The 26,063-nt window shown below is 37.2% G+C and overlaps 1 protein-coding gene across 1 annotated transcript in view; it reads left to right on the top strand.

Moving 5' to 3' along the window:
- Positions 1–26,063, top strand: part of cntfr (ciliary neurotrophic factor receptor) — a 209,681-nt gene that overhangs the window by 158,962 nt on the left and 24,656 nt on the right. Inside the window, exons 5-7 of the mRNA XM_087791388.1 lie at positions 16,495–16,612; positions 17,960–18,126; positions 21,960–22,123. Of these exons, the coding sequence (XP_087647514.1) occupies positions 16,495–16,612; positions 17,960–18,126; positions 21,960–22,123 (449 nt within the window). The remainder of the gene's footprint in view (positions 1–16,494; positions 16,613–17,959; positions 18,127–21,959; positions 22,124–26,063) is intronic.

Below are 26,063 nucleotides of genomic sequence, written 5' to 3'. Positions count from 1 at the left end.
ATAAGTGTAATCTTTACTCAAGAGGATAGATGTATCTTGGCTCCCAAATTTGACCTTAAATGGAAGGTGGACATGTCGGAGTGCTTGATGCACTTGATGTACCGACCGTAATTCATTCACCCTTGGACCACTTAGCATTATTAGTCTACGGCGAAGATAATTTTTCAGAACCATAAATAAGAAAACAAACATCGCACGGCCCATAACTCAAGTAGCAGGCCACTTAATGTTATTGTAAACCAAATATTTAATATTTTACTCTATAAACTAACACAAAAGGAACTTGACATCCATCCTGTAAAGTTCTAATGTTTTTTCATATATATATATATATAAACGGTGTGTTCATGTCTAATGAAATCTAGTAAACCCTCCAGTTATGCTCATAAAGGTACTTTAGCCGTTAGCCGTGACCTATGGTTAAACATGTTTTACCTCGAATTTATTGGTCATGTTTGTCACTTTAAATCAAATTATTGACGTCTGCGACAGACATTTCGTCATCAACAATCGAATTCCCCGTCTCGTGATTGCACTGATGTGCTCACTGTTGGGTGAGATCAATATGCCATCGAGCAACATTTAGGTTAATAAATAACATAATGACTATAATTGCGATTACTGGACAAGAAAAAAGGGAGAACGTGGATAAGAATGATTCTGATTTTCACTGATGATACTTTGGTAGATCTACAGTTTACCTGCTGTCATGCAGGGAGACTCGTATGTGGTCATGTGTGCACTGTTTTAAACAAATTGTCCACTTTTTGACAGAATTCAACTTAATTAGTTTGGCCGTGACATGTCAGCTGTTTTTTTAATAGGGTGGAATAAGTTCACCGCATCAGAACTATAGGTTTTTGCAAAGTTCAACCAACCACTGATCGGCTTTCAACCCAACTTTCCCCACATGTGCGCAGAATATCTTTAATTAGAGTATATACATGTTTGTGCCACTGTGTTGTTCATAGTCTTGTTCGGAGTGTGTTTACTTACTCGACAGCTAATTAATTTTAAGTTATGAAGGCTCTGGGTGTATCACCTACTTCTAAAAAAAGACTATCTTAAAGTAAGGTTCGTTTTTGTGCTCATAGTTTTCCCTTTTTTTAATACAGTGATAGACCACACAAGAGTCCTACTTTTACACTGTAGCATGAAACCACTATTAAAGGTAACCATATTTATGTTCTTCCAATACAAAATTTTTTGAATGTTTTCTCACCAAAATACGACAAAAATTCTCCACTTACTTTTTTCTCTAATTAATAATGTGGGTAGAAATTTAAAATAGTTTTAATTCATATTGGATAAATAATGATATATATTTTACATCCCTCATTGTTAGAAATTAATATGAATCTCCTGTACATTAATTTGTATTTCAGATAATCATATTATTTTATCATTTTGATAAGAAAAAATGTAAAACTTGAGGTTTGCATCCATGTTTAGATTATCATTATACAATGGATAAACATACTTTTAATTGTTTATTTTAGCACAATTGTGCAGGTTTTCTTTTGAAGGACCAAAGAAAATATACCAAATACATAATTATCATGGACAAGATAGCAATATCTTCTTAAAACTACTTTTGTTTATATATATGTTTATATTTTAACACAGAATCTGTTGAGAAGTTGCATCAATAAAAAAATACTTTTGCTCATTCTTTAAAGTGATAAGAGGTGTTTGGAAAAATGACAAGTATGGCAAAGATGCAGGCGTTTTGACCTTCCACAAGGAGCTGCTGGACACAGGTGTATTGGCTTCTTCGACGCTCGCTTCATTCGTCTGATTCTCTAAAGTGTGTGAAAACGTTCTTCCCTGTGGACGGTTGCTGTTGTCTGATCTTCTAAAGGAGATTAATGAAAGAAGTGCCAACAGTGTGGGGCGGGGGACAGATGAAGGGATGCCGGAGAGGGAGGCCGCGAGGAAGGGAGTGGATGGGCTGGAGGATTGGGATGGTGGGGAGTCTTAAATGTGTGTGTGTGTGTGTGTGTGCGTGTGCTTTGGGGGGTTAGTCCTCTGTGAAGTCCATTCATACTCTGCTAAATCAATGGAATTCTTTCTCTCTCTTTGGTTTTTCCTTCTTCTTTCACATTTTTCATCCCCTCACAGGCTCCCTCTCCATCATCTGTTTTTTTTTCTCTCACTCTCTTTCTTTATGGTCTCGATCCCTTGCTTGCCCTGCATTCCTCCTGTCTTGCCTGTCAGGGCCTTATGTCTGTGATGTCATTCAGGACAAAGAAGCCAAGCTTGCTTGGAATGTGAGACTGACCGAGACAGAAAGAATGGCTGAGAAACAGACCAAAAAGTGGGAAATGTGGAGCCAAAATCCTGAAATCCTGAATTTGAATAAGTTTGACTCTTTCTTTTTTTTTATCTTGGCAATGGGCAAGTGTTAGAGATACTCAAAGTTATGTATTTGTATTTATTTTATTGAACAATCAGTTTTTAGGAGGTCATAATAATAAATGACTAGCCAACTGAAGTGATGTAGATTGAATTCAATATATAATATACAAGTAAAGAAACAATAAAAAAAAAGACAATTGCTCTATTATATTTAGTATAGATGTTTAGATGTATGGATTTTTAGATGGATACATGTTTAGATGTATGGATGTTTAGATAGGTAGTTGTTTAGATTTTTAAATATATGGATTTTTAGATGTTTTGACTGAATGTGTTTAGTTGTACAGTTTTGAGATGCTTAGATGCATAGATAGATTCATGTAAAGTTATACAGATGTTTATACTTTTAGATGTATGGTTACATAAATACATGTATACATTGATACATATATGCATACATGTGAACATACATACATACATACAAACAAACAAACCAAAATACATACATTCATACTAGATACATACAAAAAACATGGATACATACATACCTACATACATACATACTAGATACATACAAGATAGATACATACAAAAAAGATGATATATACATACATACATACAAGATAGATACATTGATACATACTGTACATAGATAGATAGATACATAGATATATAGATACATACATAGATACATAAATACATATATAGATACATACAAGATAGATATATACAAGATGGATACATACATACATACAAGATAGATACATAGATATATAGATACATACATAGATATATGGATACATACATACATACATATATAGATACATACAATATAGATACATACAAGATGGATACATACATACATACATACAAGATAGATACATAGATAGATATATAGATACATAGATACAAACATAGATGCATGGATACATACATAAATACATATATAGATACAAATGTAGATAGATACATGGATAGATTAATAGGTAGATACATACATAAATAGATACATAGAAAGATAGTTACATAGAAATGTGAAAAATGTTCTATTTATAGTAAATATGCATGAAAATGAATAATACATTGGTACAACTCTCATGATTAAGTGGTCAACCACCCCCAAATCAAAGGTCAGCTTCCTCTTCGCTTCATCGAGTGTCTGCTGTTGCCGGGCAGCACGTCCCTGTTGACTGTTTAGAAACTATTTTGATCCTGCAGGAGACTAAGTGACAGCAGTCATTCTTCTTCCGCGCCGTGGTGGCATGCGTGTTCGCACATACCGATGTTGTCATTGGAGGGTGTGAGCGAATGAATGGAAACGGAACATAGCAAAGTTCCCAAGCTTGTCAGCCTGTTGAATGAATAAACCCTCATGGCAGCGTCGCAGTCAGTTGATAAATTGGTGGCGAATTCTCCGTGTTGACCTACGTGGCCCTCCATAGTCACTCCGGTGGATGCCAATGAAAGGCGGGTCAAGGGAAAGGTGTTGCGATGTAGAAAATAGACAAAGAATGACAAAGTGTTTCCACTTTTGGAAAGAGGAAGGAACATGTAGGGGCAAGAAGAGGAGAGAGGTGAAAAGAGGAGGCATGTGCACTAATGCAAACCTAAATGAAAAAGCAGGGCAGATCCAAGAAAATAACGTAATGAGATGTTCTCTCGTTGACCCGATCGGAGGATGTTAACTTCACAGACGCACACATGCTCATAAATGTGTGCGGTTGCGACCCTGTCCATAGAGCCGGGCCTGTCACCCTGACGTGCTGATGGATGAAGCTGTCATTGCTTATCAGCCGGTCAAATACCCCCCCTCTCTCTCTGTGGACCACACACACATGCACACAGACACACACAGCCCTCTCACTGAAACACTTAACAGAAGGGAAGGGGAAAAGGGAACAGATAGAAGGTGAGTGCTGAGGGGATCGGTAAGCTGGCGAGAAAAGAAAATGAGTTTTGTTCTTCCTCTTCCAGAGCTGACCACCTGCCAAGATTGTCAAACAAACACTGTAATTCTGTTTCAGGGTTTCGACACAAGCAGTGAAGCATCTGTGCAAGTGGACTGAATTGTGTACCCAATAAAAAAAACACACATACACATGCCTTAAGCACTGAGTAAAGCTCAGTTATATACACTCGAACCTTTTCAATTTCCAGTTTTTTCCCAATTGTACTTTCGCCCAATCAAACAGAAAGCTGGCAAAAATCCAGTCACATCCTTCAGATTGTGTACTTACATGAGTGGAGTCCAGTGTTGTGTTAATGACACATACATAGATGTCGTTCGCCACGCCTGGTTGTCCCTGCAATTTACTCAAGGGGACATTGAAGGGAATTGTTTTGTCAAAGACATTGTTGTTTTTGGGGGGAAGGTGTGACTCGGGAGGAAAAAAAAGGGACAACATTTCAAGACAGTCTTCCCAAGAATCTTGTAGCTAAATTACCCAAAATACCCCTCATAGTGCTAATCTGTTTGATAGTCCAGCATGAACTACTTTGTATCAAATATCTTCATTTTTGTAACTATTTTTCTGGGTCTTGTCCTGAATATCTCCACGTCTGGGATACATACAAATAGCTCACCTATGTACCTTCTAGTCCCAGCAGGCAGTTAATGCAACAGCATCCTACTGTGACCTCTTTGCTTCACTGATTTGCTCATTATCCTTTTGCAAATGGAGAACTATAAAAAGAAAAGCAGTAGACAAGGATGAATATATGAATACACTTTCAGTGGTTTTTGAGTTACCGTAAAACTTGGAAATTTGCATATTCCAAATTTCGCACATACCAACAAACCTATGATTTCATGATGCAGGTTTTCAGAGTATTTCATTTTAAAATATACAATGAAATCCAAGGGGGGAAATCTTTTAAAATGTGTACATTCTGGCAAAGTATCTCACTGTACCTGAACTTAGGCGAGCAAAGACCCTTACACACTTCTTGGTACATGCAATTTTATCACAAATAAATACTTATAGAATGTGACACAAATTAGGTATTTTATTTTGGAAACTCAACTCACAAGAAATACTGATAAGGATAGGTTCATGTATAGATTGTTACTCATCTTGGTGGGACACATGCAGTTTTTACTGGATGGTAATTTAGACCCGTTGTTTAAACTAGATAATGAAAGATACAATGTTGGAGACCCAATGGACCCAGTGACGTTTTAAGTATGTTATATTTCTGTCTGTGTGAAATGGTCCGTGCCATTTATACATTTGACCAGATGCCAGTAACGATAGGAATACTGAAATCTTGATTTGCAGAAACTCCATTTTTCCTGGACAAAGTTGGGGTGTTTCCCATCTCAGATTGGGAATTAATCTCGAGTGTCTTGTCTTTCACAAGTAAGGGAAGTACAGTATATTACTTAAGAGCCCATAGAGTCCACTGACTGAAGAGTTAAGTCTGATTAGACTTCCTGTTAAAACCGAGCCAGATCTAGTGCGTTCCATAGTTTGTTTTGGCCCAAGACCTCGACGTATTTATCATCCTTGACCCTTATGTGACTCTTGGACTAAAGGCAATAACTTCATATCTTTCTTTAAACCAACATTGTAATTGTGATTCTCTTAATACTCAATACCAAGACTCGCAGTACACAGCCTTACACTCCTGATATTTGGATATCTTGTTTTAGTTTCTCTCTCTGCCCCTGTAGAACTTCACTGTCAATGACATTGAGCATGAATTCTGCTGAACCAAAAAACCTCAACTTGCTCTTTAAATCGCTCAAGCACACATCACGACCAGATGTCAAGCCATTAGCCAACACAGCCTTTTTTTGGGGGGGAGCGTAACAGATAACAAATGTGTTTCTTTAAGAGGAGTGGGAGTGGTTTCTAGGAAGAGGGATGAGATTTATAAATTGTTTGCGGGACTGCACAACAAAAAAAAGCTTAATGAATTATGTTTAGTGTTATATTTGTGTTAAACCACCATGAGCGATGCCCAGAAGAGTTTTTATTTTCCAATTTTCCAAGTGGATGTTCCTGGGGAGTCTTAACCCACTCTCTTTCTCGCTCCTCACATTCCTCCCAGGTGGTTAGCTGGAGTGTGTGTCCGTGTGATGTGTGTGATTGCTGTGCGTGTTTGTTGGATGGTGGAAGTTGCTGTGGCGGTGGAGGATACTCTCCATTGGATGCATCTGTGGCTCACCCACAGAGAAGTATTTTCTGTTATCCTTGAGGGTCTGTCTGTGCGAGGATTACCCCGGCTTCCCACGTTTGGTTTAAAAACACATGCACACACACACACCCGCCTTAACACACATGAGCGTGCTCAAGATGCACGGTTTTGCTATGGTTCTGCTTTTCAATTTTCAGCTCAATTACATTCCACCGTTACCTATTCTAAATTAAGACCCCCCCCCCTCCACTCCCCCAGGACACAAATACACACAAGCATATTTGACACTACCACGTTGCACACAAGCCGGGAGATTTCGTGGCCTCTTCAACTTTTGCTAAATGCAGGAATTACTCAATACTACAGGGAGAGAGAGAACAGTTTCTCTTGTATACTCCACATCAAATGGAGGATGTGGAGATTTAAAAGCAATCCGGTGTTTAAAGTTGAGCTTTTTGCTGGTGTCAAGTGTTGAATAAATCTCCAGGAACAAATCCCAAGTTAATATAATCAGAGGAAAGTAAATGAGGTAAACCTGACCTCTCTTGCACGCAAGCTAATCCTCTTCTGTTTTATTTTTCAATTTAAGACGAGAAATATATCCCCCTGATCTTTCCTTCAAGTACTGTGTAAAATATGGTTTTATAGAAAACAAGCAAAGGAAAATATTGAGCAGTGGAATGCATTACATTTTCAAACCATGTTCTACTCTCTAAGGGAAAAAAAACAATCAAACGACTTTGTAGTTTCAATGGATATTCTTAAGCAATTTTCTTTCTTCTTGGTTTGTGCTTCTGTGGGTTTCCCCCAGTCACTTTGATCCCCACCAAAAGATCGTTACCAGGTTAACAGGTTAATCTGTTGGTGTGAGAAGGTGGTTATTGGTCTATTTGTGCTCTGTCATGGGTTGACACTATGTCCATATCGTTCATTGTCTCAAACCCTTTGTAGCTGGGATAGGCTCCTGATCTCTGCCAACATGTATACATTCATTAAAAGTGACCAGGTCATTTCTTTTTCTTTCTGGAATTCATGGTGATACTGCAAGTTCTACTTACTTGCTTGATTTTTACTAGGTTGCGAGAGTGAGTTCCAGAATGCTACTGCCACCTGCTGTCCCGTTGAACTCCACTTTTTTTAAATGGGTCTAATAATTTGACTATTTCTCTTTGATAAACATCGCTTTTTCTCTCAAATTATTGAATAAATCTTTCATTAATTGATCCACCTCAAACTTTAATCATAAGAAAATAAAATGTTATACATTAACAAAAAAAAAACACTGATGCATTGTTATTGATTCTAAAAATCTGATATCTTTTCATTCATTGTTGGTGATCTATGCCTGCATATAATGACCTGAAGTTTGACTCGTGAGTTAAACTGGCTGAGACTGGCAACAATTGCTCACAGTCTGTAAAGGCAATGCAAGCCAAGCTCACAAAGAGAACAAACAGCCATGTAATGTGGCGGCACTTTCTTATTGTTACCAGGCGATGGAATGCAGGGGGTGGTGGGGGGGGGGGAGCGGCATGGTGTGTGTGTGTGCCTGAGTGTGTGAGTGTGTGCTGTTGAATTAGCCCAAATGATTAGCATCACTGAGAGCTGACATTTAGACAAGGAAACAATAACTGTCATTTAACCTTTTTCCGCTCGGATTTCTGTCTTACAGTCCGCTCAGACTTCCCTTTCTTTCTGGTAGTTAAGGAGATTATTTCTGTCTCCAAAATGTTTTTGTATTCCCCTTTATTATTTTATGTTTATAAGTCTTATGCTGCTCATGCCGTGAACACAACCCCACCAAGACCTGAGGGAACTAGAACCCTTATTTTGACTCAGACGTGACTTTGCCCTTAGCCAGAGATGAACTAGCATTGCCACTTCATCCTCAAGGAAAATTATATCATTGATCTTTTCACGTAATAGATGGAGGTTATATGTTCGCACATTCCTTTTTCTCTTTTTGTAAACAGAATAACTTATTAGTAGAAAATGTATGTCAATGAAAATCCATGGCTTCAGTACACTTAGGCAAACCTGGGCAAAGTTCAGCATGGGAGAAATACCATTTGTTATGTCATGCATCCATCCAGAGGTCGGATTAAAACAACAACAACAAGCCCAACCCATTCATTCCTTATGGAAAATGTATCGCTGTTTTCCCGATTTACGTTGCCAAAACTTTACACACTTTATAAACAACAGCCCACTAATAACTGTTTTAACAACTTCATTTCCACATTTACCTAAATTTTCCTTAGAGTCATAGTTAATTGAAATTTCACTCATGTTCTACTCTCCCTCATGTCGATTTAGGGTTGGGATTATTTTCAGAGTAATCCATTCCTTTTTTAGAGTTATAGACAAACAATGCAACTTGAGGTTAATTGTCCTCGTCTTCATCTACAACCATTTAAAAACCTCCTATTACCTCAGTACTGCTCGTCTGTAACGTCCATCTTTCTGTGACACCGCCACAGGAGGAATGGTTCTGGAAATAAAATGATAATAATGATAATAATAATATTAAAAAGTCTTTATTTTATGCTTGTTTGTTGTTGTTTAAATGTTTTTGGAATAACCCATGACGAGATGTCACAAGAGGAACATTATAGACCATGTTTGGATGTTTTTAATTGTCTTTTTGGATAAAGATGAAGATGAAGACAACTGAACTCTAGTCGCTTCTTTAAAACATTTTTTTCTTTAACTATAAAAGGAACGGATTACTCTGAAAATAATCTGAAGTCTTGGTTGACATGAGTAAAAAATGAGTATATCACTTAAATTAAATTAAATAATATATAATTTAAGCTAATTAAACCTTTACTTAAGTAAGTCACTGTATTTACTGTGGCACTAAGGCAACACAATTTGTATTTTTCTGACAATTGTTGATTTAATGTTGAGTCATCTGAAATAAAGTTATATCTCTAGTTGACATTGGAAATTTTTTTTCCGGTAAAGCCTTTAATTCCCTTCGGCATATCACTTTAATATGTAACGTTTAGAAAATACTTCACTTTGACACTTGCGGTCTTCAACTTTTATTAGCTTCCATCCACTGAGGTTCTGGCCTGTTCTTGTTGTGATTTTATGTCAAGATGCTTGATACCGTTTTGCTTTATTCCCTGACTAATAACCAAATGCCAGGTAGTTCACAATGCTTCAGTTTAAATTTCAGAGTTCGCCGCATTTCAATTCTTATAAAAAATGTCCCAGAGAACTTCCTTTGTAGTGCCTCGAGCACGGTTCCTCGTTTTGTTATTTATATGTGCTTTAACCAGCTTTCATGCTCTCAAGTCGGCCGGTGTGAGTGTGTGAGGCGGGCGGTCCGTCCTCTCCCCATCAGTTCTTAAGTGTATCTAAAGGTTTCAGACTGTGCAGAATGGCTCTTTGTGCCTCCACAGTAATGTGACACCTTTCATAACTCCATAAAGAGAACATGGAGTATGTAAAAAGACAGCACACGGTGCTATTGCAGAAAGCAGTTGGCTGAATTCACAATGATGGCCCCGAGCTTTACAGGCCAGACACGTTTGATTCCTCTCATGTCTGTCTAGCTTTAAATCTAAATTTAAGGGAGTCAGCTGTTTCGATTCAGGGGTGCTGTTGTTACCTGCCGGATTCCACCCCGGCTCCTCATGAATGGTGACAGGTCCATGTTTGCGTGTGTGTGACAGACTGACACCTCTGATTGGTCCATCCCGGGCCGTCAATCATTTCCACCCTCGTGGATGCCGCGGCTGAGAAGCGGTGGCGACAGCTCAGACAGAACCTCGGGCTATTAATGCCACAGGGACAGAGAGCTTCACCTCTGCGAGAGACTGAAGACGTTTCTACGCCGCTCTCAGACGTTCAAAGTTCAACTCGGCCCCATGAAATACTGTTTTGTTGCTTCAAACCTTTCTCTGAAGTACTGAGAATATTTCATCACTTTGAGGACCTCGGTTATTCTCAACTTGCCATAAATGTCAACTCAATACGCACAATATCTCTCCTTTATAAACTTGTTTTGGTAAGTTTTAATAATTTCTCACTGTTTCAAATAAATAAACATTAAAGCTTAGTCGATATGTTGAATATACATTTAAATTTTTGAGTAGAATAGTGTGAATAAAGTTATTTTAAATTAGCTGAGTCTAGAGTCTGACTGCAGGAGGCATCGAAAACAAATTTGAACTTCCAAAATCGAGTAATAATTCTCTGAAAATGATACTCTTTCATGAAGCTTCATCAACGAACCACTAATCAAAATAGGAACTTATTTTTCAAATGTTATCTTATTTTAATATAAGCAAACCAATCATGTGACTTGGTGAGAGAAAGCCAATCTTTTGCATGTAAACTAGTGATGGGTTGATGAAGCTTCACGATACAGCATCAGTAGCTTGATGCTCTACACAAAATGCCACTAGGTGTCACTCTCTGCTTTCTAATATTTGGCTCTGATCTACTAACTCAATCGCATCATTTTCAAACTGAGAGTGCAATCTAGTGGTATTTCAAAATCTAGACACTGTATCATGATACAGCATCAAGAAGAAGCTGGTGCCGCATCATGAAGCCTCATCAACCCATCACTAATATTTACCTTTAATATGACTTGATATTAGCTTTAAAATTTTGCCCAAAAAGAATCAGGTAATACATTTCCTCTAATTTAATAATTTACTGAAAATGCTTAAGAAAATATTTGCTCTACTTTGAAAGTACATTTAAAGTATTTCTCTTAAGAGTTTGAGCTTCATCTGCTTTAGGCTTTGAGGCTCTGTGTCCACACTCTTTATTCTTTTTTTAGTCCAAGTGCAACAACAAAAGACAGTAAGATGCGTTGCGGGGAAAAATCTAAGCGACTGTGGCATGAGCTCCGAGAGCCGAACTCTCTGTTTAGTAAAGAAGATTATGTATAAAGGAGCAGATCATCACATCATATGGTGTGTGGTTTCTCTGTTGTGCTGTTTCCCAACTTTCCTGGCGCACTTCACACTGCTGCTGTCAGGGTAAATAAAAACAAAATATGGTAAGAATGAAGTCGCATGAAAGGAATGCTTCTCCGCTTATAAGATTCTCCTATAAACGAGGCGAGATTCTCCGGGGACAAATTAAGAGGACTCTCTGAGGACTAAATCATATACGGTTTTTGCTGAATATTGTGCAATGAAGTGTATAAATAGTTTTGCCTTATGGGCAAAAGTCCACGTATATATTTCCATCTCTCTGCAAAAAAAAAAGTTTTTTTATGCTCTTGTTATTCATATCTTCTTCGGCTGAATGTGGGGGTTGGATGAGTTTTAAGGGTTTATCAGTTTACACACTGACCTTTTGATTCATGCAGCAAACTCTGGGAAGGATTTTGGAAAAGGCTCAACACAGTCTTAAAATACAAGTGAGATAATGGCTATTATTTGAATCCTTTTTTTTATACTTGTGGTTTGAAGTGGATTTAATTTCCATCGTAGTCAATAAATCAAGTGACATCATGAAGTATATTATTATTTAAAACATATATTGAACAACATAAATGGAAAGTCTGATATGACATGAAAAAGGATGTTAATTAATGTCAATCTGTTGCCATAAGGTTGGTAAATAAACATGTAAATAACCATCTTATTCATAGAGGCAGGGGATGAATCCCAGAATAACTTTAGTGGAGCTCACAACAGGTTCTTTGTCTGCTTTTCTAAAAATCAAAATCCTCTAAAGGTCATCTGAAAATATAAAAATAGCACAAACAGGATTGTGTCCATATTTCAGCGCAACACTTTCGCTGCACCATTCTAAAACCAATGTTTAAAATGTAATTTATCGTATCCATTCATTGGAGGGAAAAGCTGCTGCCGCTAATGATAAGAAGACAATTAAAAGAAAGAGAACAAATAGTTGTTGTCTCATTAGTCCTCCTTATTTATTCTTCTTTCGTTTGATGATTGTTTTGTTCTTTCTTCTTTAACACTGAATATAATCACCCCTTTACAATTAAAAAAAAAAATTAATTTAGCTTTTCGACCGAAAGTGGATGATGGTTTTTAAAAGTAACTGAAACCCAGGACATATTTAATATCATCAATTGTTTTTAGCTCCATATTTACATGCATTTAAATCATTCAACAAATGAAACAAAGAATAATCTATTTTCTCTGATCCATCATAATTACTTGTATTGAATACTGTGAATACAGTTCACGTTCTGTATGATGGGTTTTATTTCTCTTTAATGAATAGTCCTCCTTGTGAGAAGCGGTTGTTGCCGGGTTCAAATTTTTATAAAGGCCACCAAGATGATTATTAATATGCTTCCAGTGGATTTGGGGTAAGGTCCCCAAGCAAAAGGTCACATTGTCACAAAGACACTTAATTGAGCATAAAGGGTTCAGAGCCCCCCGGAAATATATTACAATCGACTTACTATTTTGCTACTGCGGGCGGGTGTCGCAAACTAAAAAACTGCTCTACAGACCCGTTGTCCCTCGTTTTAATGGCTTTGTCCTACGGTTTGATTTACACTTGGACGACACATGACGAAACTTGTCCACAATGTAGCGCCGGGCGCAGACAAAAGTCATATATCGTACTGACTTGTCCTCCAAGAGACGGTGACTTCGAATAAAGCTTTTTGTGATGAATCTCCTGATTGTTTGTTTATTTATTAGAAGAACAGACGTGTATGTGTTATGACAGGCAGATGCAGAAGCAACAGGTGGCGCTACAAACACAAGCAAATAGTAAATAGTAGAGGGTCTGCAGCCCTGGCAACCGGGGTCGCTGGATTTCATTGTCGTTTGTTGTGGGTGGATTTCTGTGACGCATTAAAAATGGTGGGGCAGATGAAAAGAACGAGTGGCTCATTCTTGTCCGAGAGAAAGGGGATCATAGTTAGTTTTCACGTTGGAATGAATGCCATTTGGAAAATAAATGCAACATAAACCCTTGAATCATTATCTCCACTTTTCTGTCAGCTTACCAAACATAACTTGTGTTCTTTTTACATTTTATTAAGATTATAATTAAATTACTATCAATTTTCCTATTTTTCCAAAAGGATTAATTACAGGATTAATACAGGTATATCTTTCTACCAAACTATTATGCCCGTACACTATATATACAATTCAATTGACTAAGTTTATTCACAATTATTTTCTATATTTTATTAAAAACTGAGAAGTTTTGTACACAAACATGTTGGTTTCTCTCAATATCATTCAAATGCGTCACACAGAGTTCTACTTTGAAATCTCAGCAAACATGCTAATGTACTTTTTCTGGTCTCTTTTTCTCTGGATGTTTTTTTTGTTTCTTTTTAGATTTGTTGTCAGCGACTATCAGCGCTCCGTGATTTGAGTTAGAGTTCTATTACCGTTTAGAAGTCACCCTGCTACTCAAATGTGCACTCATGCAGGTGTGCGCTTCTCAAGTCTGACAAAGAACATTTCCAAAATTGCATTGCCAATGTTTAGCAATTCAAAACAGTAGATAAGAGAAAAGCAATTACAATAAATATTATTCATGAGCGTCGTCCACTGAGTCGGAGGGGGACGGACGTGTGTGACCGGTTCGTGAATGAAAGGACAAGTTTAATGCCATTAAAATTCTAATGACGCTGTGCTTGTATTTTGTTTTTTCTTTGTTACATTTAAGCAAATGTGATGAGGGAAGTTGTGATTATGAAATAGGATAAATTGAATTCATATTTTTATCAAAATAATTTCTAAAAGAAATATTATGTTCAAACTATGAAGAAAGAATTTATGGTGGGAAAAACACAGCAGAAACCTTTAGAGAACCAGAATGATTTCTTATTTTTAGTAAAGAAAGAACCTCTTTACAATTTAGATAACTGACACATTTCTAAAGTTATTGTCCATTTATTTTTTCAATATTTTTTCCATTATTTAGAACTTTCTAAAGTGGTTCCCAGCTGTAACTTCTTTAACAGTGAAATAGTTATTTAATGAATTCCCATGCATGGGTGCACTGGAGCGATTTAGTGAGAGCTTGCATCTATAAAGTATGAGTTTGAGAAAGTGTTTTTCTAAGCTTATGACTGCTGTGCACAGATCTGTTTAAGAACCTTACAAAGAAGGAGGAAGATTGTCAGATTAGACACAACCCTGAACCACTTGGAAATCACTTTTTTACCACTTGTTTCCTCTATATTTAACTCAATCGTCAATTAAAGCAGACAGTTCTATCTTTCTTTGACTTGACTTCATGTTGTTACCTTGACTTCAGGGCCCTCTCTTTCAATAGCGGGTGAAAACTTTAGTCTTTAGAGTTGATATCTTCTTGAAGTTTATAACAAGGTGGTTGCATTGATTGCTGCCAATTCTCTAAAGCCTTCAGGAATACCTGCCGCTCAAGCAAAGTGTGTCTGTGGCAATTAGTGTGTGTGTGTGTGTGTGTGTGTGTGTGTGTGTGTGTGTGTGTGTGTGTGTGTGTGTGTGTGTGTGTGTGTGTGTGTGTGTGTGTGTGTGTGTGTGTGTGTGTGTGTGTGTGTGTGTGTGTGTGTGTGTGTGTGTGTGTGTTCGGGTTGGACCGAGGCTCTCCAATGACAAACCAATTGATCAAGATGGCCCCAATTACTCCAGCAGATTAATTGAGTGTGATTGGACGTCGCTCCTGGCACCCCATTGTTGTGGTTATTGACAGGATAATTAGTTGCCATGGCGACTGCCTGAACACGTCTAATACTGTCTCTCGGCGAAATCAGCTACGGTCACGAACAATCAAACCTGAGATGTGTTTATTGTCCCGTAGAATGAGCGCGACAGGTTCTGATATTTACTCTAGACTTACTATGTACATTTGTAATGATTTGTTTATGAGGTAATGAAAGAATTTTAGTTAAAATGTTAAGTGAAAATGTAACTATAAGGTGTGAATTCATCAAGGTTTTTTGGCTATTTAAATAAAATAAAATGGTAATTTGATCAAGAAAATATGAAATAATGACAGCAGTATAAATACAATTCACGGTTAAATGATGCCCAACAAATGCATGAAAGTATTTGATTTAAATCCTATTAGAAAAGATGTAACCAAGGAAATGTTAAGTATTTTTGTGTTGGTGTTTTGCCTCAAAATAAAAAGCACACAAAAATGTTTCAAATCTTAACGTGAACTTGAGAATTAAAAGGTCACCCATTTCCATTTTATCGAGTCATCATGACTTGTTGTGCAAACTCCACCTCAAAGTACAACTTGTCTCACAAGGAGGAGATGATGCCAAACCTGAAGATTTTCCCACCGCGATACTTTACACCAAAATACACTTTGCATCCTCGTACTTCCCCCGACATAAGCTGCTTCAAAGTCACACTTGTGAGAAGAGATCTGACTCGATACAAAAGTTTGTCAAAGGTACAGCGAGTACTTTAAATATGCTCACAGAGTCACCTTCTGGAGATATATTTGAAGTCCTGGCTGATATTAGAACGACATTAAAGGTTAATCAACTTTGTAAGTATTGACTTAATACGCGGTTTTGGGGGTATTTGGTATTCATTGTATATTAAATTTGTCACAATATTATGCTCCAGAAAGTAGAAAGCCATGGGGAGGAAGAGGGAGTGGTGGACAAGTGAGCGCTTGGCTGGCTGTGAAGAAAAGAGCCTAATCTTCGAGGAGGCCAGAGTTGGCATAACATCACTTTTCAAAGACGACCCTTTTTTCTTTTTTATCATCCGCCATCCCTTCCTCTTTCACACAAGTCTTTCTCAAGCTTTCTTGCAACACTTTTCTTATCCAATGATCAATGTGCTTGGATATATAACAAGAAGAAAAGTTTAGACAATGTTGCTAAAATGATGAAACAATAATGCCCGAGCCGAAGGAGGAACCGAGTCGACGGTGCGTGGCTCAGAGGAACAATAGCTAGAGTAGCGGCTGCAGAAAGGGGGATCTAAAGATGAGTGTTTCGAACAAAACAAAAAAAAAAAATCAATCTTCACTCCACTAAATCTTGGGTTTCCTCTCTCTTTCTCTCCACAGTTCCACCTCGAGAGCCCTCGGTCGTTTGTCGGTCCAACACTTACCCTAAGGGCTTCTACTGCAGCTGGCACCAACAACACCCCACGTACATCCCGACCACATTCGAAGTGGACGTACAGTAAGTTTTCGGAACTTTTGTATGGATAAAAGATCTCCCCAAACCAAACATCTAGCCCATTAAATTCCAATATAACTTTCTCCTACTGCTATTAAACTGTGGTTACATTTCCACATATCTACGGTATTAAAAGATAAAGCATGGACTGGCAGCCACGATGAAACGGTTCTTGAGAGAGCACTTACATTTAATGAAATCAAGCAAAAGTAAAGATCACAGTGGAGAAAATCTGCAGATCGTCACCACCACCGTGATTTCAAAGACATCCATCCACGCGGAGGCAGGTCTCCGGTCCTTTAACACTTACACTGTGTGGACTCTCTAGTCGTGTTTTCTTTGATATCGCCCAATCACGGTGTCCCACTGCCCACACGGCAGCGGGTGGACACTGTCTTCATTAATATTGTAGCTGTGATATTATTCACTGAGAATAATAATGAGGGACGGGCCAGGAAAAGGGACCACGGATGAAAAGGACGATAGAGACACTCAGACACTCTGTGGTCATTGTCCTTAGATCCCCCTGTAAATTTTCAGTGCGGGAAACAATTAACCTTAACAACCACCAGGCAAGAACTTGTTTAATATTTCATAGTTCTCGTCTCCTCATCTCAATCCAGAAGTGTTTTGTTGACTTTTTGGATTTTCGTATAAACTGAAGAGGTCATTCAATCAATCAATCAATATACTTTATCGATCTCCATAGAGAAATGTCACAGAAAAATGCAACAATACAGTGTATACTAGGGGTGTAAATGGGCAAGAATCTGGCTATCAACGATACCATATGTTGCGATACTGTAGGAACAAGAATATATTTGTAGTATTGTCCGAGTACACGACGTAACAGATTTTGCAGACGTGACTCTTGACGAAGTTGTAATTGCTTTCATATGTTTTGAATGTGTACAAGTTTCGGCTTTAGAAAAGGTGCTGGAGTCCACTGTATCCTCTCATCCTCAGTTACCACCAGATTTCAATGTTTGTTTAGCTGAGAATGTAGTGACTGCTGCCATCTAGTGGCCAGAAGTTTATTTGCAACAAAAAAGGGAACATGAATATGATTTTCAAACTAAAAGAAATAAAATGTATATTTATATATATTTTTTAACTATTTATAACCTGTACAATGCTTTTTTTTGTAGTCTGTTTAGTTCATAGTATGCTGTTTATATATAAATTGTTACTAATTGCTTAAAAAAAAATGTAATGCAAAAATGGTAGTATATATTGACATTTGAACAGTCATGCTTATCTTTTAATATAATCCCAAACTACTAACCTGTGTATATACAGTATGTGTCAATAATACAACTGACTACAGCCTTGGTAACTGTGTCTTCGTAGACACAACCTTCGCTCGCTGGAGGTGCAGAAGGATCCGTCCCACAAGAACCGCTGTCATGTACGTTTCCTGGAAGTCTTCTCCAGTGTTCCCTACAAGGTGAACGTGACAGCCGTGAACTCTTTGGGAAAAGCTTCCACTTCCTACTCGTTCGAGGAATCGTCCATAGGTAAGTGTTTTACTTAACTAAGTATGTCATTTTAGTTCTGTTCTATGTTAGTCTTTGTATCCTTTGTCTTTGTTATTTTTCTTTGATCTATGTTCTTTATCTTTATCTTTAGACTTAGATTCTGTTGTTCTTTCTCTTTATTTCTCTTTGTTCTTGTTTTATTTTGATTTATTTTTTATGAAAAATTGCTGTATTTGCTGTGGCTATTGGAAAAAATTGTTTTTCCCGAAGTAGACCTCCTGAGGGATCAATAAAGTTCTACCTTACCTTACCTTATTCTCAATATAAATCGGTTCATTTAAGTGTAGAATGTAAAGGGAAAGACAGAACGGTTCCTAATAATAGTCCGGACCCAAAAATGTTATCATCTCAAGTTCGAAAATATAGAAGAGCGTTGAAATAATAACTCTAAGTGTCTTTCCGTGTTCTACTTTGAACAACCACAACACGTGAAGCGTTTGTACCATTTTTGATTCACTAAAGCTGGTGAGGGCTGTGGAAATAAAAGGAACATTTTTTTTTCGGGGGGGCATTCATGAGCGGCTGAGACTGAGAGCAGTGAAGAGGAGAAATTTGTTTTAAAAAAGGAACAAGGAGCACTTTGATAGATAAGAGAAGTGCTGCCAGCGGCCCTCGGCGCTATTGTGTTGCTGAGAGAGCGATACGACTGCGCAAGATGCACAAACACACACCGACACCAATAGAATGGGCGAGCAATTCTGAGCCCGTTTTTTTTGTTTTTTGAAAGGGGTCGCTATTGAAAATAGACAGTGAGTGAGCAAGGGAGTGTGTGTTTTTGTGTGTGTGTGTTGTGCACATGTAAGATCCCAAATGAGTCAGTGACATGCACTGCCAAGCTCTGGACACAGGACTCATGAAAATGCTAATGTTAGCCGGATTAGCGCCTTGGCTGAAGATTTCCTTTTTTCTTTTTTTTTTTTTCTCGCTCAACTTTGGTTTCTAAAACAAATGTAGTCACAGAATGTCCATGTTGATAAGATAAGTATTCAACCTTCAGAGGAACGAAAAAACTGTTTGATTTTATGGCCCAACTTCCTCGTGGTTCTGTAGAGTCGAATATCGCTAACAAACCCCCGCGAAGCTGCTAATGGTTAGCGGGAAATATTCTGCACATGGACTTAATGAACAGCGATAAAGTAACTTATGCCAAAACCCACTTGGAAGCTGTGATATATGTTCACATTCCCGGTGCAGGAAAACGTATACTTACTTTACTTCGAGGAAGCATAAATCAGCCTTCAGGTATGGTAGCGCTGTTTTCGCTAAGAACACATGTTGCTGTAAGTTTTCACCCTTTTTTTGAGATTTTCCTTCAGGGGTTTCTACGCTGCAGAATGAAGCTTTATTTATTGATTATTTATTTATCCATTTACAAGGTTGACTATTAAACAAAGAGCTGTATTGTGTCCTTTAACGTCCTCAGTTTAGTGCATCTATTTCCTTCTAACAGAATTTGTTGCTACATTTATATTTATTTATTAATTAATACAACATCACTGATACAATTGCTCAATTTAAAACATGAAAATATTTATTTTATTAACGTTCCCTGGGATCAAAACTTCTGAAACAACTTTTACAAGTGTTTAATTTAATCCAAAAACTATTTTCCTACCACTTTAATAATATATTTTTTTAATACAGTATCTCAAACTAAATGACTAGAGGGAGGAATTGTAAAGTCTTGACCAAGGTCAGTCGTCTTTAGTTCCGCTTAAAAAGAAAATGAATTCAAGGTTATTGTATTTAATGTCTCATTAACATGGGATTTCACTTCATTCTTCCGTGATAAACTGACCCGTGAAGTTCCGTGCAGCCATTGAGGTATTTAAGTTAGGGATGCAATATAATAAAAAATATTGTTCAAACCAGGTCACCATGGCCAGTAATCAAAAATCTGGGGGAAAAAACATATTATGCTGATTATTGGTACAGACTATATATGACTATTACTGTGTACTTACCTTACAAAAATCAAGGCATTGCGATGTAAAATAAAATTTAAAACTAAAATGTTTCACCAAACCACACTTGTGACTAACTTTGAGGCCAATAATGGACTGGCCTGCTGAAAGGTTTCTGAAAAAATGTAGTTTTCTATCATCAAAACAAAGTGCAAGTGTATTTTAAAATTTATATGTAAGATTAGTGAGGGTTAGGGTTACAACTCTGAAAGATAAGATGAGCACTCGAGCTTCTTCCTGAAATATGAAAGTGTTTTAAGGGATTTAAGGGATGTGTTCTCTCTTCGTTATAGAAGTGAATAATGTTTTGTCATAGAGTATTTTGAACTTCATTACAATATATATTCTCGGCTCTTGAACGCACCATCAAAGTGAGTTTTCGCAAAAAAAAGTGTGTATCACGCCATGAAGTAGAAAACTTTTCTTCATAATTGTTAACACCTTTTATCCGTGTTGATTTTGCCGATAATAAAGTGAGATACATTCTGAGTGAACAAAGGGCTTTCAGAAACTAAAAGCAGATTTTGGAGGCTGTCGTACGAACTCACTTTTCGTCTATTATGCAATTTTTTTGGACAATGTCGACTATGAAAGAGAATTTCTGCTCTTTTTTCCCCCCCGACTCCCTGCTGGTTTCATGTTGTCTGCATTACATGATTTTTTTCTTCTTCTTCTTTTCATCTTTTTGCACATTTACTTGAAAAAGCTCACACTGAGATTAATATCTCACAGGCAAGATATGTCTTCCAGCTTTTATCTTACTCATCATCTCCCCTCTTTTATGTGATAGTCCTCTGAAGGTCTCACTCTTGACAGGGCTTAATTGATATTATGTCCCATCTCATACATATTGAGGGTATTGTACGGTTCCTTCCACGCTATTTAATTATTTAAAGGCATCAAACATGCATCGTTTGAAATTTCGTAGATGGATATGGTGCGGAATCGCTTAGATAGCTGCCATGTCTAGGTCAGTGTTCTCCCGAGTTTGAAGTACCTAATGTTGCTCTTAAATGACCTTCGTCTTCAAAACATTTGTGTTTAAGTGACAGTTAAAGCAAAATTCAAACTTCACTCGTTTTCTACTCAGCATCATGTCAACAAAATGTTTGGATTATTTTGAGAATAATCTGTTAGGCGAAAATTCATGTCCTTTTTATTTGTAGCGACTGAAGCTCAATTAATAAAAAGAATAATACAATTCAAACTATTTATTAAGTGCTTTTTCAGACACACAAAGACTACAAAAAGTGTGCTTCGTCTATATCTCCCTCCAAAAATGACGTTTTGAAATGATGTTAAAATATCCAAATACCTCCATACTGCTTGTCTTTAACATCCATTTTATATTTAAGCCTCGACGAGAGAAATTGTTCTTGAACAAGTCTATATTTCAAGCTTTTTTGTAGCAGAAGTTTAAGAATAACAAGCGTTACATTCTTTAAACGTCCGCTACAAACAAGATTAAAATATAGAATATTTTTCTGGAACAATTCCTCCCATCGAGACTTCAATACAAGATGGATGTTACAGACGAAATACAGAGGTATTTGGATGTTTTTTGTGTGTCCCAAAAAGCGCTGAATAAATACGATGTTTATTATTATTATTATTAATTTAGCTCCAGTTGCAACAGTTAAAAAGACATACAGTTTTGTCTATAACAAAATAATCCCAACTCTTTGTTGAAATGAGGGTGATAAACAAAACGAGTGAAGTTTGAATTTTGGGTGAACTAACCCTAAATAAAGATGCTTCCTAGAGTTTCTAATGGGATTAATACATGTTTTTGCTACAGCTATAAGGAAAACTGGAACAAGTTTTTTTCATCATTTTCTTCCTCTTTAGTGAAGCCGGATCCTCCGGAGCGTGTGACAGCGACACCAATACGTTTCAACGCCCGGAGACTGGAGGTAACCTGGCAGAGCCCCGCGACATGGCCTGACATCGACCACTTCCCCCTGAAGTACTTCCTGCGATACAGACCGCTCATCCGAGAGCAGTGGCAACATGTAAGTGAAGAGAGAGAGACGCTCCACAGATAGAAAGAAAAGAAAGAAAAGGTGTTTCTCATTGTGGTAAATGTACATTCAGTCACTCGTATGTTACCCATGTGCACATTAATCACTCATGGAAATTTAAACCTGCTTCCCCGAAGCATTAAATCATGGGAGCTCGGAACGGTTTGGCACGAGGCTAACGAGAGAAATTAGATTCAATCATTTTGACCGTTTTGAGAGAATGAGAAACGTCTTTGTCCGTACCGATGGCCTGGTCATTAAAATCAATGATCCGACCTGTCGCCTCTTTCACTCGATCCGCGGTCAGACAGGCATAATTGTTCAGCTGCTTCGGTTTATGTTACTGTATCTGAGGATTTCTCGTGGACTCACCCCACCCCCCGCGTCCCCCCCGAGGGGCTCGGTATAGTAAAAGCATATGTGTCCACTATAGGATCCCTGGGATGAAAGCCGTGTCGAGCGGAGTCTAACGTTGCAGCGCTATTATCATGCACGTCAATGGCTTGCAAAGGTGTTGTTTCAAAAGCTTGGGTTACATGGAGATACACACACACGTGTGCGCACACACACACACACATACACGTACAGATATGAATTTAAGGGCTGGGAAATATGTTCTGTCAATCATCTTCCTCTCATTCCTGAACCCTACAATCGTCACATATACAGTGACACGAGATAAGATGAAAAACATGCTGAGAGTGGTCGGGAGTTGCTGTTTAACAGACTGAGGTAACACTTGAGAAATACCAGTAATAAATAAAAGCCTTCTTTACACCAGTGAGGCACTTCTGTAATATATAAGTACAGGGTAATAACTTAAATGTTATTTTTATGATTTTTCATGTGGAATTTTCTTACCTCTGCAAGATTTATTTGTGCCTTAATTGTGCTCATAACTCCCTTTTTCCCATTAAAATTAATTGGACATTAATCGTGTAAACCTATATATGTTAGTAAATAAAAAAGTTATATTTTTCAAGTTTCTTCTGCTTGTCCTCTCGCTCGATACCTCCTCTGCAACAACACATTCCTGCAAAATCTTTAGACTTCTGTTAGGAAAAAGAAAATTCTGCAGTTATTGAGCCGGAATCTCATGATATGCAGGCATAGCCTTGTTGAAGTCAGTGTGTCAATAATGTTGTACGAATAAATACGACACTTCTGTTGCAAATATTATAAGAGGTGGGAATTTAACACGGTTATTGGAAATAATTAATGGAGCAAATTCAGTGAATCAATAAATCACATGTTTGAATTCTCACATGTCTTGCTCTTGTGCCAGAGGAACGACAAGACATGCAGAGGAACTGAACGAGAGTCATGTTTTTGATAGATGGGAAGTTCTATATTAATAGACAAGGGTTTTGGAAATTTGCTTAAAACCAAAGCAAGAACAGTTTCACTGGTGAAATAATTTGCATTTTATTGTAACACACTTTCTTTGGTAAAAGACGAGGGGTTATTAGATAAACTACAGATGGTGATAATGGATACAAATTAGGTGTAAATAATAAAAATGTCTATTGAAATCATATTATTAGTAGAAAATAATAATAATTGTATCTATATAGGGTCCTTTCAGACAGTAACACAATATAAAAAATTAAAGAAAATAGTAAATTGTAGTAGTAATTATTTAAAGAAGGTATAAACATGTTGATGAAGTTGAAAGTTAAAAGACGATCACATAAAAGCCAGTCTATAAAAGTAAGTAAGTATGTTTTAATTTGTAAAGCCAGGTTCACAGTGTGTTTGAAAAGTAGAAAAAAAACATGAGTTTTTAAACACATGTTGGTTAATCTTGAGAATTAGATTAACATTTTCAGTTAGCTAAAATAATGAAAAAGAGAAAATAAGTAAGTAAGTCACTTCAATTGCAATGAAACTCATGAGAAATGTAAATAAATAATACAAATAGTAGTAATAATTACAATAAGTTCTAATATAAATGAGGACATTTTTAAATATAATTCCTTCTTTTAAAAAAAAATAAAAACTACTTTCGGGACAAATCTCATTTATTATAGGTATTAGGTCCATTGTTTTTGGCATCATATAAATAAAGAAGAAGAAGCAAACCAGACCACCAACATTTTCGGGGGGGAAGATTGGTAAATAGACCAAATATTCAGTTTAACTAGTACATTCCAGGCTCCACCAATGATCCTTCAAATCACCCATTGAACTGTAAATATCCCATTCTGTATTTTAAATACATACTAAGTATTACTGAGTATTTTTAACGTTCCCTGTAACTAACATGTAGCACGAGGTTACAAACAATGCTATAACAGGATTATTGGCACAAGGGGCTTGTAGGCGCTGTGCTCCAATGTAAGTTCGAAGGCTGTAAACTTGGGAGTGGAATCAATATAAGTCTGCACACAGTGACAATATATCAGTGGGAAAAAGGGATATAATGGAAGGCAGGTTGGTAGAAAGTGCACCACTGCTGTCAATTAGGTCTAAGTGGCAGTTGTATAAGAGACTGTATGTGTCGAGCTGGTGCAGTGGGAGGTTAAGTGTCTGGAGTGGAAGGATCAAGAGCGGAGTGACTTTGAAGAAAGAATAGTTTGTTGTGTTGTTGCGTTCGACATCATTTGTGAGAGTTATTGGTGAATATGGTCACAATTCTATGACCTGCGTGTCCTTGAGCGTCAACATGACGGAGGTGAGGAAATAGTCTGTCTGTATTGGTTGGTTCTTTTCAGCAAAAGGTTTCTGGTGGGGGAAAAAGTCAATATTTGAATTGGGTAAAAGCATAATTTGGAGATTACATAAATACTCAAACGACAGCTGGAAATTGGACTGGTTTCCGTTTCTCGCAGCTTTGTTTGATGAATGTTTCCATGGTTGTGGTTTACAATCTTAACTACCGTGGAAGTCGGAATTCTATACACGACCCCTCTGGAACCATTTCCAGATGAACTGAATATATATATATATATATATATATATATATATATATATATATATGGAAAACATCACTGCCATGTTTGACCCATAATTGCAGTTGTAATAACAGCAATTTGTTCTTGCCACACAAAGAAGAATTAATAATGACAAGTAGCATAAAGAAACAATAAATCATAGCGAAGCTTCTTTATGAAATGATGTTGCCCATGTTAATCATTTAAAAGTTTCAAATCGGATCATATATGTCACAATATGTCAATGTTTCTCGATTCCAGAGATGTCGAAATGCTTGGCAAAACGTTTGTATACAAGTCTGTGACTCAGGATTGAGTAGCGTCTGTGAACTTGTAGGGATGAACTTTTTCGTGTTTGTGTGGCAAACAGTGATGCCACAACGGGTACACAGAAAGTGTACAAACATGTAGAGAAAAACACACACTTTATTTGATGCACAAACACTCAGTGTGTGTCTTGTTGGCCTTACTTTATGAAAGAATGATTCAGTTTGACGGAAACATGTTTGAATATTTATATCCTTGTACTCGTCGCTTTTTACAGTATTTTGTATCTTTAGTTGAAATACTGTACTTTTTTTTGCTAAACTTAATGGTAAATTACTAAATTACCCGTTGAACTTGTCAAGACTGTAAGCGTGTGTTGGCCAAACAATCTGGAAGTAACTCTGGGTTTTGTGGTTTGGTCTTTTTTCTTTGAGGAGTTTTTATGTTCACAGTGGGATTGCATGGGTTTCCTCTGGGCACTCTGTTTTCCTTCTTAAATTCCCAAATCAAACACTGGTTTTAACTGATGAAAATATCTGTAAATTTGACATTGGCATTTGTCCATCAACGGACTGGTGAACTCCTGCTTGTGATGGACTGAACCTTTATGAAGCAGTGTCCTATTTGAAGAGACTAGCAGGTGGCGCCGTCTGTGAGGTTTGAATAGAATTCCTGTTTAAAGCAAAAGTTTACACCAGATCACTACCTAAGTATCAAGGAAAGGTTGAATT

This window comes from Callionymus lyra, chromosome 5 (assembly GCF_982586985.1).
Source record: "Callionymus lyra chromosome 5, fCalLyr1.hap1.1, whole genome shotgun sequence".
NCBI lineage: Eukaryota > Metazoa > Chordata > Actinopteri > Syngnathiformes > Callionymidae > Callionymus > Callionymus lyra.
The sequence above is the reverse complement of the archived record's forward strand: the minus strand, read 5'-3'. Positions and strand labels throughout refer to the sequence as shown.